This window comes from Colossoma macropomum, unplaced genomic scaffold (genome assembly GCF_904425465.1).
Source record: "Colossoma macropomum unplaced genomic scaffold, Colossoma_macropomum, whole genome shotgun sequence".
In the NCBI taxonomy this organism is placed as follows: Eukaryota; Metazoa; Chordata; class Actinopteri; order Characiformes; family Serrasalmidae; genus Colossoma; species Colossoma macropomum.
This window is the reverse complement of record NW_023494793.1, coordinates 36,860,452-36,876,483: the sequence shown is the minus strand read 5'-3', so window position 1 is coordinate 36,876,483 and position 16,032 is coordinate 36,860,452. Positions and strand designations below refer to the sequence as shown.

Below are 16,032 nucleotides of genomic sequence, written 5' to 3'. Positions count from 1 at the left end.
CATCACTAAATTGTTTAGGATTACTTGGATTGTGAGAAACTACAACCAACTTCTAAGACTGAACTTTTAAGGTGTATTTTATATTTAATTGTTGAAGCTTCTGTGTAATTTCCTGTTGAATATGTTTTCTGCTTTTTTCCTGTTGCTGAATAATAAACAATAAATAATAATAATAATAATAATAATAATAATAATGTTACATTTATGTAGCACCTAAATAGCTTGACTGAAATGACACAAATGAAGGGTGCTCTCTGACTTTTACACAGTGTAGGAGTCAGGATTACATTGATTGTACTGATGTCTGGCACAGTCCTTTTTTCCTGAATACAGCGTGAATGGTCCTGACAGGCAGTGTTGTTAGTGCTCTATAGAGGGTGTTTCCTCTGACAGTGTCTGCAAATTAATTTCTTTTCACTGCTGGTATAACTGCATCTTTAGCATGTTGTCAGTTCTACTTAGACCTTTAAACAGTCCCAGTTTAGTCAGTTTTAAAGTGTGAGGTTCATTTAATTCTAATCTGCTTTAATTAAGAGGTAACTCAACCAATGCTAATGCAGCTAAGAGTGAATGAAAGTAAGATTTGGATGACATGTTTGATCAGCTCATGTTTCGTAAGGCAGTCTGCTTCCTTAAATAATTTCTGTAAACAGCCTGAGGCTTTTCATGGTGTGACTGAACTCCTTATACATACCACACTCTGTTGACAAAGTGGAATCAGGAGTGTTAAAGATGAAACAGTTCATAGATGGAGAAGTTAATAGTGAATAGTGAATTATTTGCGAGCTGTGTGGTGTTCTGGGCTGATGCATACTCATCAAAATGCTGCTCTGGTGCCCTCTTGTGAATATGTGTTGCAGTGCATCTGCTGTTTTTCAGCATCTGACTTTTTCACCGGAACACTGTGTGCATTCTTTCATTTTCTTTCACTCTCCACTTGATTTTTTTATTGCTTTTCAGTTATTTAACCATTCTCTCTGTACATTTAACCATTCCCTCTGTACAGTAATTTATTGTGTCATAATTCAAACATTTATACTATAGAAAAAAAGTGCTCTTAATTATAGGCTTTATATACAGATCATCACAAACTGATTAACTACACACATACATACTTTGAATACCGCTTGGAAAAAATGTGAAGGTAGATTTTCACTCTACTGGGATGCATGCAAATGAAACATAGAAAGTCTGGTATATCAGAGCTACTCTCCAGTAGAGAAAAATGGACAAGCATGTCCAGAACAAGGGAGGCATTGTGCTAATTTTGCAATATTTTGGTTTTCAGACAAACACAGAGAACCACTGGATGTTAGCAGTGTTACATGCTGTCTATGTGGAACATAGTTATCATTATAAATTATTAAGCAATATTTCAAGCTTACCGTGGGTAATTATATAGTAAATTACATCCCCGTTTCCAAAAAAGTTGGGACGCTGTGCAAAATGTAAATAAAATCAGAATGCACTGATGTATAAATCATTTAAATCCTATATTTAATTTAAAATAGTGCAAAGACAACATATCAAATGTTGAAACTGACAAATGGAATTGTTTTTTGAAAAATATGCCCATTTTGCATTTTGTGTTTATTTACATTTTGCACGGCATCCCAGCTTTTTTGGAAACAAGGTTGTATATTAACATCAGGGAATATGCAAGCTAACGCTCACATGTGGTACGTCATGAATGAACTGGGATCACATCATAATAATAATCTTTATAATTCTGCAGGTAATAATTGTCTAAATTTAGATTATTTTCCAAGTTTAGCATGCACTATTTTCATAGCATAACAAAGGTAAAAGCAAAAGAAAATCTGCCTCAAGTGACACTTTGGCTAAAAATAATCCTTTTTCTCTTCTCCCTTATGTAATCAATCTGCCATGACATGTTTGATGTCTGAAGTTTGCTTCTGTGTTCTGTATTCACTCGACGATGCTAAAATAGCAAACAGTTAGTGGAAGGTATACCCCCCATCAAACAGCATCACAAACTGCCGCCTCAAATTATCACTCCCTTGCCTCAAATTGTGTCTCAGGAAAGCTTACTTATGTGGTTTCTGACTCTGTGTGACTCCTAATCCTGATCCTGTTGATCTGCCTTCCTGCAGAGTTTAGTTCTGACCACAATCTGCCACGCCTGCTCCAGCTAATTAATCTCTTCAGCCGTTCTTCATTGGCTGGATGAGGTGCACTGAGGTGTCAGGAAAAGGGTCAGATGTTAGATGCAGGTTGGAGCTAAACTCTGTAGCGAGTAGATCTCCAGGACCAGGGCTGGTAACCACTGTTGTAAGACATGCTGTTAACTGTAAAAGTGGACAAAAATTCACACTTCAAGATTGGTGCTACTTCTGTTTTTAGCTATGCAACATACTTTTGTCTTTTTGAGAATACATAATGACTTGGCCGTGGTTGGAGGCAAGTGTGTGATGATTTAAACTTGCAGTTTTCACAGTTCTAAGTAGCTTTGCAGTGCTTAGGAAGTTAATAATCGTTAGTTACATTGCAAAATTAAATAACCAAACTTCAGTAATAGCAGACTGACTACATTTGAGGACAATGTTGTAAAATGTATTTATTTATTTATTTGACAATTTGTCTATAAGTACAAGTAAAATGACTCCATAACTTGTGGAGTGAAAAAGGAACTTCATTTTACAGTAGTCAAGTACTTGTACTTTGTTACTTTGGTGCACTTTTGGATATTTTCTTACTCCTGGGGATGTGCTATTAAGTGTGATGCATTAAAAAGTAATCTTTAATTTAAAAAGTAATCAAGTAAAAGTAAAAAAATAACATTGACAGTGGAAAAAATAATAATAGATATATTCTCACAAGCATAGAACAGGAGAATGTGGAGGAAGACTTGGAGAGGAAATTGAATTGGGGGGAAAATTCTCACTGCATTGTGCATTAAAAAGTCTTTTTCCCAGCAGATTAAAGCCACTTCTGATACATCATCATTATGCAAGGCTGATAAATTCGTGTCCAGGTGCATGCGGTGCAATCCATCATGATCCAGAATGCATAAGTGAATGTATTAGATGCCAAAAAGTCATTGAACTGCATTATGTGCTAAATTGGCTCTAAGCAGAGATGAAGTGGCAGTAAGATCAGCTTGCTGGATTGATAATGTTCTCCATCTACGTCACTCTCGCCTCTCCTATTAGGCTGAGGGACTCTGGACATAAAAGCCCACAAATGGCTGTAAATCAAGAAGAATTCCAAGAAACCAGAGCACATACACACACACACCCACATACACACACACCCACATACACACACACACACACACATACATACACACACACACACACACACACACACACACACACACACACACACACACACACACACTTAAAAAGAATCCCGTCACCTTATTAAAGTGCCTTAATTGTTTTTACTGCTCTCTCTCTCTCTCTCTCCCTTTTTAACTCTTTCACTTGTTCTGTTATTTCTCATTTTCGCTTTCTCTTTCTCTCTCTTTAACTTGATCTCTTTCTATTTCTCATTCTCTTCCTTTTTTCTCTTATCTCTCTTGTCCCTCTCTTTCTCCGCTTTCTCTCTCATCTATCTTCTCTCTTTCTCTTTCTCTCTTCTCTGTCTCCTTGTCTCTCTTTATTTCTCCCTCTCCCCCTCTCTTTCTCCCTCTCACTCTCTCTCTTTCTCTCTTCAGTCTTCTCCCTCTGTCTTTCTTTCTTCTCTTTCTTTCTCGCTCTCTCTCTCTCTCTCCCTTTTTAACTCTCACTTGTTCTATTATTTCTCGGTTTCTTTTCATTCTCTCTCTTTCTCTTTCTCTGTCTCTCACTCTTTAGCTCTTGATCTCTTTCTACTTCTCATTCTCCCCCTTTTTTCTCTTCTCTCTCTCTTTCTCTCTCTCTCCCTCTCTCTTTTCTCTCTGTCTTTTGAACTCTTACTCTCTCTTGTCTCCTTATCTCTCTTTACTTCTCCCTCTCCCCTTCTCTCTTTCTTCCTCTCACTCTCTCTCTTTCTCTCTTCAGTCTCCTCCCTCCATCTTTTCTCTCCCTCTCTCTCTCCCCTCCCTCCACCTGCACATTTTCTTCTTTTGCCTTTTCTTCCACTCCACTCTAAACTGGTAGAGCACACAGAGGGAGGCTGCGCTGCCTGTGTATTCATATTGGTCAGTGTGCCGTTGTTGCTGTTGGTCACTCTGTGTCCTCTGGTCCCTCAGCGATGAGTCTGCCCGTGAGCTCGGAGCTCTGTTCTCTGGAGAGAGTGGCCCGCTACCGCAGCGCCTGCATCAACGGCTCTCCATACGCCATTAACAAGCCCATTGACATCAAAGGGAGAAAGCGATGGTAAAGTTGACTTATGTGAAGTAGAAGTAATTCAGTGCTGAATTACAGCGGACTGATTTTGTCAGGCTGATTAGTGGCTTGATGTGGACATAGTTTGTGTCTGATGGTGTGCATTCAGTTTGATGTAGTCACGGCAGATGCTTGTGAATGTTGCATAAGAAGTGTGTGGTGCTTTACTGTATGCAACTATGTATGTTACTTTTTTGGTCTGTGAGATTGGTATGGGTGTTACTAGACTTCTCTGCCTTCTGATGTGCGGATAGTTTAAAGCCATACTTTGCTATAAATAGCTAATTAATTTATACAGAAAGCATAGCAGAAATTAAATGCAGTATTGAGCTCACTGGTGTGCTGCAAAATCATCAATAATGGGATACAAACCGCCGCTGAAGTAAAGTCGTTGTAAGGCTATTGATTTGTAGGAACCCTTTCTTAATGCAGCCTTATCTCTGTCTCCACTGGCCGTGAGGGACTGAATGGCATCTCTTCAGTAGCAATAATGACTTTTGCTCTGCTAATATTGGAGCTTGTCAGGAGTTATAAATGTCTACCAGTTTGCTGGGTCATCACTTTGGTGCTAGTGTTCTCATAATAGCACTCAAAAGCAGACCGTATCTGCTCCAGTTCTGTTGTTTGCATGGGAACACCAGGCGTGGGTCAATATCGGCAGTACGTTGAAAGACATTGTGTGTGTGTGTATGTGTGTGGGCAGGTGCGTATTGAAGGTAGAGGGGCTGAATGCTGGGCAACAGCACTGCTATCAGATATGTGCCCAGTACTGCTGTCATTAAAACACACAGGCATAGAATCCAAGAGGCCTTTCAGAAGACAATACATTTACACACGCTTTCTCTTTGGAATTACTATCAAAAGAACATTTGGGCTGTTTTCAGCAGATTGATTTGAAGCACAAATACAGTAGCTTTATTCTTTGTTTGAGTGTTGACCGATGAAGACAGCAGTGTAATTCTGATGCTACGTAATCCTTCTTCAGGTAATTATAGAAATAATTGTACAACAAGTCACGCTGTGCTCTTTTTGTGCTGGTATAAAAACCTTAGCAACACCACTGTGCCAGATACACTACTGTCAGAACAAAACCTCGTATCTCCAAAATGGGACCTTTACAGGAGAAGGAAAAAACATACTTTACTTTTAATGTAAGTCAATGGACCCAGACTTTTACAGGTAATTTTGGGCTGTTTCTTTTGGTTCATTCATTCATTCATTTCATTGGGTCATGAAATTTACACACAATGTAAAGGCCAACAGGCATTTTCAAATTATGTCAAAAACTGAAAAATGACAACAATGTTTTGTTCCGACAGCAGCAACTTCTACCAACACCATGTCAGTGCCACTGCTGTGTTGATAATGGTCTATGACCCCAAATATAATATCTGGTCAACAGTGGTCAGAAACTGACCAGTGATGAATGAAGCACAGGGTGGCTGACAGATTGCTCATTACAACAGATAAGCTACAGTCTGTAATTGTACACTTACACTACTGTGCAAATGTCAGAGACCACCCTTTATTTATCTAATTTCCAATCAAAATGGCCATTAAGTATGTTATTCATGTTTCAGCATTAGAAAACATTTATTTAAGAGAAAATTGCTCAGACGACATAACAACTAAATGTAATATCACGTTTTTCAGTATTTAGTGTGTCCGACTTTATTACAGCTCCTATTCTTTTCTTTCTTTCAAAGAAATCTGCAGGGATATTTTCACACCTTCAATGTTCAGTCTTAGAAGTTGGTTGCATTTTCTGCTTCTCACCACCCAAATAAATTCCCAACAGTCCAAAAACCTTTTTTGAGTTCTGAATCAAGAGTGGAGCTTGATTTTCTTCTATGTCTCAAAGATGAAAGCTTTGAGAACTGTTTATCTGACAGTTTTGGTGGTCTACCAGGTCATACACAGTTGTTAGCAGTCTCATTTTCTCTATATGTCTTTTAATAATTATTTTTTGAACTCATTTTTTTGCTCATTTTCCTTTGACTTTCCTTTCCGCAAGTGGACTATGTTATAATTAATCTCCTGAAAACGATGGACTTATACTTAAAGGCCTCTTTTACTGGAGTTTAAATAAATGAAAGGTGGTCTCTTTTGTTCTGTACTCTGTATAGTGAATTTCTAAGCTCAAGAAGGGGCCAGTGAGTGGAAGTACAAGGTGATGTGTGGTGAGTGTATATGCAGTGTAGCTGGTTCTGTAATCAATATTAGGTAGCAGGGAGCTGTTAGCCTGTGAGCGGGCTGTGTACTGCACTGTTACACAGATATGGGCTGATTGTATATGCAGGATTAAGATAAGCTATACATTACTAATGCACACCATCTGTTCTTTGTAAGGTGTTACTCTACAAATTCACTTCGGTTTTAAATGATTAGACTAAATCATCGGTGACCCGGATGATTAACAGTGACATTCCGTTTTCAGGGACTGAATGATGTTTTTCTGCTTCATTACCCAAGGTGTTATTTTTAACCTTTATTTGATGATGATAAGGCTGACAGGCAGCCTTGCTCCTCATAAAGGCCACTCTGGTCAAGAGGAAGGGCAGGGGAGTCGGGGCTATTATTCTGCAGAACCCCTGCTATCTCTTCACACTGGGCAGATTGCAGAATGGCTGTCATTGATTCAGGAGTGTGATTTTGAGCTCCATTAGTATTCACTGTAGATCTGTTTTACTGATCCCTGCTGTGCAATATACCACATGGTAATGGTCATTTAAAATGTCCAGGCTTAAAGAGGTGCTCAGCCAATGAATGCTTCAAATGAGCATGCTGCGCACTGGGGGAAGAGCACTGTGACGAATGTAACAAATGGACAGGAAATTTTTTTATTTATTTATTTTTTTTCAAAAAGCAATAAAATTGCAAGAAGATATTTTGCTGCTTGAATCCTAATATGTAATTTAGTTCCTTGATGTGCTTAAAGAGAAGTTACATTCTATAGCCATCTATAAAGCTGATAAATCTGATGTCTTTTAGGGGTCTAATCAAGTTCCCCACTGATCCCATGCACTGGTGATATATTGGACACATTATTCTGCATGCAGCCTCATTTTACAGGTCTGCACTGTATGTTCTCATGAATGTTTTGTAAAAATCATGCATCTCTACCTTTAGCCACAGTGAATGTTCACCAGTGTTATAGCATACTCCATATCATAAGCCATATATGGATGAGATTTTACATGGGGAGATGTAACTGGTGTTTCTCAGTGATTTTAGCCCCATCGAAATACGCCATAGCAGAATTTTTTATGGACTGCACACTCCCGCTTCAGCTACGAAGCTGGCAACCTGCTATACAGTGAACCATAGAAATATGCCCAAGTTATATTAATCCCATGCAAATTAGCATGTCAGTAAATATTCCATTATATCCTAAGGAAAAGTCAGTTTCTTCAGTGTGGAGCCACTCAAAGAAGCATTTACTTGTATTCTCTGTGGCCCAGATCAAGCCAGTATGTATTGTCCCACCTCAAGTGTTCAACTCTGATCATTAAAACATAAAATGACAAAAAAGTTTGATTATATGTGCCGATGTTGACTTTTGACTGTAAATCAGCAGTCAACTGAAAGCTGATGACAGTGCTAATGCCACATTGCATTCCCTTCAGACAGCTGGGTAGATGATTAGGACAAACAAAATTATGATTACATTTAATGTTTGAATCTTTGTAATTTAAACAGATTTCTTATTCCATCCAAATCAGTCATTAACATTGCAGAAATCCTTTAATAAAATCACATTACCCCACCACCCCATGTAAGACTAAGCCCATCCCAATAGTACTAAAAGAGTGCTTAATAAGTAGAAGTTACTGGACATTAGAAATGCAGTCACAACATTTTGTTCATGAGTGGGAACATTATAAGGGGCAGTACAGGCTCTTTTTCAGATGTTAGTCTGGAAAACTTGGTACAAGCTTGTTGTGCTAAAAGGCTCAATTACACTCCTATCTGTAATGGACTTACTGAGTCTGGGAAGCTCACCTCAAACGTCACAGGCATCCCCCGCTGATGACCTCACTCACATCACAAGAGCTTTACGTTCATGAACTGAACCGAACCCACCTCAACTAGAATCACCCTATAAACCTTAACAGAGAAAGTTATCTGTATCATAGTGTAGTGTGTCAAGACTGGATTTCTGCACAAAACAGCTTATTGTTGACTTTAAATTTGTAAACAGATGATGCTGAATGCAAAGAGTAAACAAATAAATACAAATAAACACAATACACGACCACAAATAGTATTTTATATATTTTGTGATATAATTAATTAACAATTATTTAACAGTTAACCATTAACCAACAGATAGACAGTTGTCCTGCCATATTGGTAGAATATGTTATTTGAGTTTGACTTCATTTCCAGAAAAAAAAAACCAACAGTTCCTTTTTGAATAGGCAAATTAATCACTCAACTTGAGGAACGTTTTGAATTGTACATATGCAGGCACAGCAGGCAGTTGGTTCTGCTAGAATACTAAAAATAAAGCGTGCAGATAAAAATAGTGGGAGGACACATTTCAAGAGGACAGTAGCACGACTATAACTACTTTTGCGGCTGTGTGTTGTTTTCATTCTTATTTTTCGATTTGTTTAGTATTTGTATTCTGTATTGTCCATGCACATTAGCAGCGGTTTGACCAAGAGAAATTCCTTGTATGTACAACCATATTTGGCTAATAAAGTGAATCTGTTTCTTATTTTTGATTGTGATTAAGCATTTTCAGTGGAGAGTCACTGTTATCTGTGTAACACAGTCAACACTAAAATTAATCTGTGTCTAGAAAATCGTCTCTCAGAAGGATTCTATGCTAAAAATCTACTGAATCCAGCAGATAATGTGTTTTGAGGCTTTTGACCAATTTATGGACCTTTGTAGAACAACTCTCATATTGTAAGTCTGGATCCTGGGAGTCCTTTACACACGACAGAACCATGCACTGTCATGACTTCATGTTGAGAAACACTAGGATAGCAAGACCGAGAGTGGCTGATTCTGGTGTTTTGGTGGAACTGTCCAAGGTGTTCTTTTACTAGGTGCCTTTAGTGGGCTGATATGTGTCTGCGTGCGAGAAGGGAAAGCCCATCCTGCACACAGCTGCACTGTGGAATATGCTGGCAGCCGGTCAACAAGGCCAGACTGGGATTTGATGGGATTATTGAGTGAGGTCAGGGGACAGTGACGTGGGCATTCTCACAGGAACCTGGAGCTCGGTATTGTGACATTAGCCTCAGTGGAGTCCACTGTGCTGCAGGACCAGCAGAGTTCCTGTCTCTCTCTCCTAAAGTGGTTAGCGTGGGATGGCAGCTAGCTTTCAACATGAGCTCTCCTAAAGGCAAGAAGAGGAAACGCTACTTCAAGTCTCGCAGGTACTAACAGCTTTGTAAGTCTGGCCTCAGGACAATTCATTTCAATTACAGTTCTTTGGGAAACTACTTGGTGCATCATCAGATGTCAGATTTCACCAAGATTTGACTATTTTGAGTATTTTGATACAATTCAGATTTTTCTTTTTATATTCATTAGATACACAAATACATGTCTTTGCTGGGGGAATATTCTTAATCCATCTAATTTACATTTTACAAATAAAAAGCCTTAAAATTAAAATACAAAATTACATGATGTTAGATTTGAAGCTTTTTTCTACATTTGATATCACAGAATATTACAAGGTTGGTTGCAATGCAATGGAGAGGCATGCATTAATATAATGTCATGCTGATCTTGACAGACACATTAATTATGGGTGTAAAGAGTGCAAATTTCATCAGACTGGACTGGGAATTAATTAGACAATACTTGGTCTTGGACACCTTGCTGAAAGAGCCATTTACACAGTACTGGAATGTGGACATAAAACAACATTTAAACATTTGAAAAACTGCTGAGAATTATACTTAATTGTAGCACGTACTTTATTGAGTGACGTTGTATCCGGTTATGATCAGTTCCACAACTGATGAAGCTGAAATACTGTCTTAAAACTGAAGCCTCAGTGTATTTTCTCTGCTGCTAATCTTTCATGTGTCTTAGTTCATTCTTGTGGAAGTCTATTTGAAAGGTATTTTGTCTTTTAAACACCAGGGGGCGACGTTGGAATGCACTTATTTGATTATTGCATTCTCAAATCCTAACTTTATGGAATTGCACTGTTTCTGCAGAATATAGATGGGTGTGTTTTCCTCGACCCATTCACACTATATATATATCCTTTATTATATTAGTAATTGTAAATAAAGACAGGTCAACTCCAAAGTTACTAGCATGCATTTAAGGATGAGATGTAGTTGTGGGTGTTCTTGTAGTACAAAAACAGCATGGTCTGGGTTTGAGATAATACACCTGATTAAATTAAGCTGTAATAGTCTTGTTATATATCACACCTACTGTTGTGGTTTAAAATGCTGAATAGGTGTTGAACCACAGGAAATCCGCTGTACACACCACCACATGCTCATCATGACGCTGGTCAGTTACGAACAAGCATTTCCTGGCTCTGTGTCAGTATGAAAGACTCTTACCTGTAAGGTAAAAGCTTACCTACAAGGCTTAAAGGGTGACAGAGAGAGGTCAGTGGAGGAGATGCAGAAAGATGCAACAAGGTCAGGCAAGTGAGGAACAATGGTTAAAGGTAAATTCTATCAATGTTTCAATTTTTTCACATAAATCGGTTATTAAGATGTAAACAAAGTCATTCAGAGTGGTTTGATGTAAAATGGTGCAATGTAGAGAGCCATACCTACTCACATTTCTTTACAGTGGTGGTGATAGGAACAAGGGGTCGCAATTTTGTTTACCATTCAAAAGCTCCAGTGAAGCTACACATGCCTTTTTATATATAATGTTATATATATAATGTTGATAATGGTAAACTAGTGATAAATCTGAAAGTAATAATCTTTCTTTGAGGACTCTTTTGCCTTACAGTGCCCTGCATGTACCCCTCCACCATGAATGGCTTCTGAAAAACACTGTTGGGGCCAATATCTTCTCTCAAGACTAATAAAACAATGTCTCAAGCATCAGGCAATGTATTCATAGCCATTTCATGTAATAGCTTTAAATATAGAGGCATTAAACTCTTTGGACATCTGGTTCCTGTCACTACCATTGTGGACAATTCTAACTCTGTAAGTTTCTCTAGAACATAGCATTTCACACCAAACCACCCGGAATGACTTTGTTTACATCTTAACTGTTTAATTGTGCAGTAATGTTGAAAAATCGGAGGAATTCCCCTTTAAGATTCAGAACATTTTCTGATTGGAAAGATTTTTAGTTTTTAGTTTTTTTTTTACTATACAAAATGCTTTTGTTTATCATTGTGATAGATTTGTAATTTTTTGTTCAGCATACAGACAGATGTAGCGGTGCCCTCTTAATTCTCACATCTTTTAACTTCTTAAACCAGTGTGCACACTTTAATTCTTCAATCTCATAAATGCATAATTTACATATCGTTGCTGTCCAGTGAAAACCATATATCTCCATTTTTGTTGATTTTTAGTTTTCTACATCATTTCAACAAACCAGCTGTCCTTTACATTGTGTAAAAACTTCATGATGAATGGGCCAATAGAAATGCTCTAAAATCCCTTGGAACAAAACTCTTTACATTGACTTACATTGAAATGTAAGAGTGTTTTTGCCTTCTCCTGTAAAGTTAATATTTTGGAGATACTTGTTTTTCATTGGGCAGTGATGATATTTTTCATAACTGAAGAGTAAGTCTTGCCTAATAAGATAAGAATATTAAGTCAGTAATAAGCTTATGGGTTAAGGGGACATTACAAATACAGGTAAATGTGAAAGTCGTACTCAGACTATGCTGCTCCACCGCTTCCCTTCCTCCCTTTAAAAATCATACATGCATACAAACACACACTCGTACTAGGCCTAAGCTGAATGCTCCCCTCTAAGATAAATATACATGCTCGCCCGCACCTCTTAGCTGTGTGTGGGGCTTTGTGTACTGGAGGCTCTCTGAACTACACTGAAATCTCCGTCACCTGACACCAGAGCAGGAGTCCCTCTGTCCCCTGCAGTAGCAGTGTAACAGTACAGCAGCAACGGCCCTCACACACATACAGAGAGAGAGAGAGAGAAATTTAGGAAGAGACAGGGAGAACAAGAGAGTGAGGTGGTGAGAGACAAGGAGAGAGAGAGTGAGAGAGAATGTGTGAGGTAGAGCGAGAGATATAGAGTTTGGGGAAAAGCAGGGAAAGAGTGAGAGAGTGAGTTGTGGAAGGAGATAATGAGAGTTAAGGAGAGAGAGTGAGAATTGGAGAGAGCTGGGAGAGAGAGTATGAGAAAGAGAGAGAGTGTGTGATAGAGAAAGAGAGAGAGAAATGATTGCGTGTGCATCTGTGTGGGAGAGTGAGTTGGGGGAGAGAGAGAGAGATATAGGGAGAGAATGAGAGATTTGGGGAGAGAGAAAGAATGAGACAGTTGGGAAGAGAGAATGAGAGAATGCTGGGGGAGATAGGGTGAGAAAGAGTTGGGGAGAGACAGAGAGATTTTGGGGAGGGAGGAAAAATGAGAAGGATTTCAAGAGTTAGAAGAGGGAATGACAGATGGAGAAAAAGAATGAGATAGTTGGGAGAGAAGGAATGAAAGAGTAGAGGAGAGAACGAGAGAGAGTTGAGAGTGGGAGACAGAGAGAAAGAAGAGTTGGGAAGAGAGAGGTAATGAGAGATAATGAGAGGTGTTTGGGGAGAGAAAGAAAGAGAGAGGGGTGGCAGAGAGAGAGATCAGATTGGGCAGGTTCTCCAGTGTAGTAGCGGTGGGCGGGGTGAAAACACTGCAGCTCTACTTGAGTGAGGGTGGAAGTTCAGGGAGAGCAGAGAAGTGTGTGAGCGGAGACCAGCCTCTCTGCCTGAGGGAGTGCAGGGGGGTGCATGTGAGGACTAAACACACACACAGAGTGAGCAGTAGCACCGGAGCTAGCGGACGAGCCTGGCGGTCACCATGAGCATTGTTATGAAGCCTCGCTCGCGCTCCACCAGCTCTCTGAAGAACGCTGAAGGGTAACACAGAAACTTTCCATTTTACAGCAAGAGTGTTTGTTGTTTTCTCTTCCTCTCTCTGCCCCCTGGCTTCCTTCTCACACCGCTGTCTCAGCATGTCATTTCCTTGCCCTTTTCTTATCTTCCCTTTCCCTCCACCAGCTGTTTAGAATCCTTTCTGTTCAACATCTATAACAACTGCCTGCTTCTTCCAGCTTCAAGTCTCTGCAACTTTTTAAAACGTCCACCACGCCTCCTTTTACAGAGTCCTATGCTTCTTTGTCCACTGTCTAGTTAACGTGTTAATATTTAATAGCTTTAAAAGCATGTGTGGATTTAACTGTCAATTAACTGTCCATTTAATTAACTCTGTGCTGTGAATTAATCGTCAGTGTTTGACAGCTGCTGGCATTTTAAAAGCCAGCTATGTAAATCTTACTGTTTAAAGTTCAGCTGCGTGTGTTTTGTGTTTTTAACACCAGTCATGGGTGCCAGATGTTTCTGTGTTAGCACACTGGGCCTGAATGGGTGCTGTTTACATGCTGCAGGGCAGATAGCTTGGCCTCCTTTCTCCTGTCCCGTCTTGTTCCTTATATTCTTGTGCTTATTATAGTCTCAGAGGTAGCACATGCTGTCATAAGGGAGCTAGCACTTAATCTCCGTGCTTAGTGTTGTATTCTGTGGAGTTGTTTTGTGCTCAAAGGGGAATCTCACCATTTTTTTCCAAATTTTAAAATAGTTCAGTCAGTGAGATGTAAACAAAATCATTCAGAGTGGTTTGATATTAAATGTTTCACTGTAGAGACACAGACTCAGATTTTCTTTACAGTGATGGTGATAGGAGCCAGGGGTTGTGATGTCTACAATGCAAATACAGCCATTTTATTTACTATCTGAAATAATCAGTGAACCTACACGTGTCTTCTGATAATGTCATGATAATAGTAAAACACTGCTAAATACATTTTTGAGGACTGTTTTGCATTATAACGACTCCACGAATGGCTTTTTTAAAATTACAATTCTACACAACATTTTTATCTCAAAACTATTGTGTCAGGCATCAGGCAATGTATTTGTAACTTTTTCATGCAATAACTTGCTTTGAGGATGGCTTTTAGTGCAGGAATGTCCAATATTATTCGCAAAAAGCCAGCATGGCTGCAGATTTTCATTCCGACAAAGCAAGAGCACATGTGGTCAGCTTTCTGAAGTCTGAAACCAGTTGATTGAATCAGTAGAACCAGATGTGCTCCAGCTTGTTTAGAATGATCTGCAGCCACACTGGCTCTTTACAGATAACTTTGGACATCAGTTATATTAAACACTCTGGATGTCTGGTTCCAATCACCACCACTGTGAACAGTTCTGACTGGCTAAGTTTCTCTAGGACAAAGCATTTGACATCAAACCACTCTGAATGAATTTGTTTACATCTTAACTATTTAGTATATGTAATAACATGTAGTATTGGGCTATTATGCTGTTATGTCAATACATGCTATTAAGTTGGTCGGTTTGGGGTGCGGTCATTTTGTGACCTTGTATGCATGTGTAGGGATAGATGTGTGTGTTTCACATTGTGTATGTAAGCTAGAGGGCAATGGGTGTGGTAGAGAGAGCAGCCCCCCACCCTTTCCTCCAACTTTTGGAATGCTGCATGTCATCACTATCAATAAAGTCTTTCAACTAAGTAAACATGACTTTAGGGGAATGCATTTGTACTTGTGCGTCTGTTCTCCACACGTGTGAAGAAGTCAGGAAGTTGTGAGGGAGGGATGACATTATTGGTCATGTTGCTAGATGCACTGGCCGAGCACAAGGCAGTGGTGAGTGTTTGGGCTTTGCATGTGCTCTCTGTGGTCAGCGCAACTTTACATTACCGCTTTGGCGGTTCTTTCACCCATGGTTTTGCTTAAGTGTACTATACTTACTGAAATGATGTCATCTGGCAAACATAGCTACAAACGCCTTAAACAAGTTTGAGTTTAAGTCAAATCACTAATGATTGAACAAATATTATCACAGAAAAGTACAGTTTACTTTGGTTTGATACAGATGACCAAAACTTAAGCATGACATTGAGGCCTCTTTGACTGTGCTGCCAGGAGAGGACTACACGTGTTGGTGCACTGGTGCCAGCATTTAACTGTGTGTGTGAGCCATGAGACGCTGTTATCTCCTGCATGTAGAAGGTCTTATCTGGGTGAATAACCAGTTCGCTACCCCCCCCACCCCTCCTATCCTGTGGCGAGCCTCTAAATACCGTCCTGCCATCTTACCAGCAGAATGTTAAATCCAATTCAAGATTTATAGTTCTTCCATTATTCTTCATGTGGCTCCATGTGCTCTAACACTGTCTTTGGGGACTAGGAGGAAGTGGAGGCAATGTGGAGAGACACCCCTTCCCCTTAGCTCTGACCTAAATATAGATCTGCCAATATTAGTAAGTTTAGGTAATACATTTATTAGAGCTGTAATAAATACTGACCAGTGTTAAGTTCTCTCGTTTCACTTTGTTTTGCAGGACTTTTGTGTACTCCCTCTCCACAATGTAACTTTTTATACTACCTCTCTGTATATAGATATACAGGGGCAGAAATACACTTTAATTTCCTCTCGTCACCTGCAGGTGTTGACTTTTCGGGCTGTTATAATAGACAGCAGTC

General features: G+C 39.3%; 1 protein-coding gene across 3 annotated transcripts in view; it reads left to right on the top strand.

The window, feature by feature from the left end:
* The window catches only part of pde4d (phosphodiesterase 4D, cAMP-specific), a 170,002-nt gene that overhangs the window by 121,796 nt on the left and 32,174 nt on the right, over positions 1 to 16,032 (top strand). The window contains exon 1 of one of the 3 annotated variants that reach the window (XM_036579430.1): positions 13,024 to 13,384. The exons of the other annotated variants lie outside the window; for them this stretch is intronic. Within the exon in view, the coding sequence (XP_036435323.1) occupies positions 13,326 to 13,384 (59 nt within the window). The 5' untranslated portion in view covers positions 13,024 to 13,325. Of the gene's footprint in view, positions 1 to 13,023; positions 13,385 to 16,032 lie in introns of those variants that run through there. 3 annotated transcript variants of the gene reach the window in all.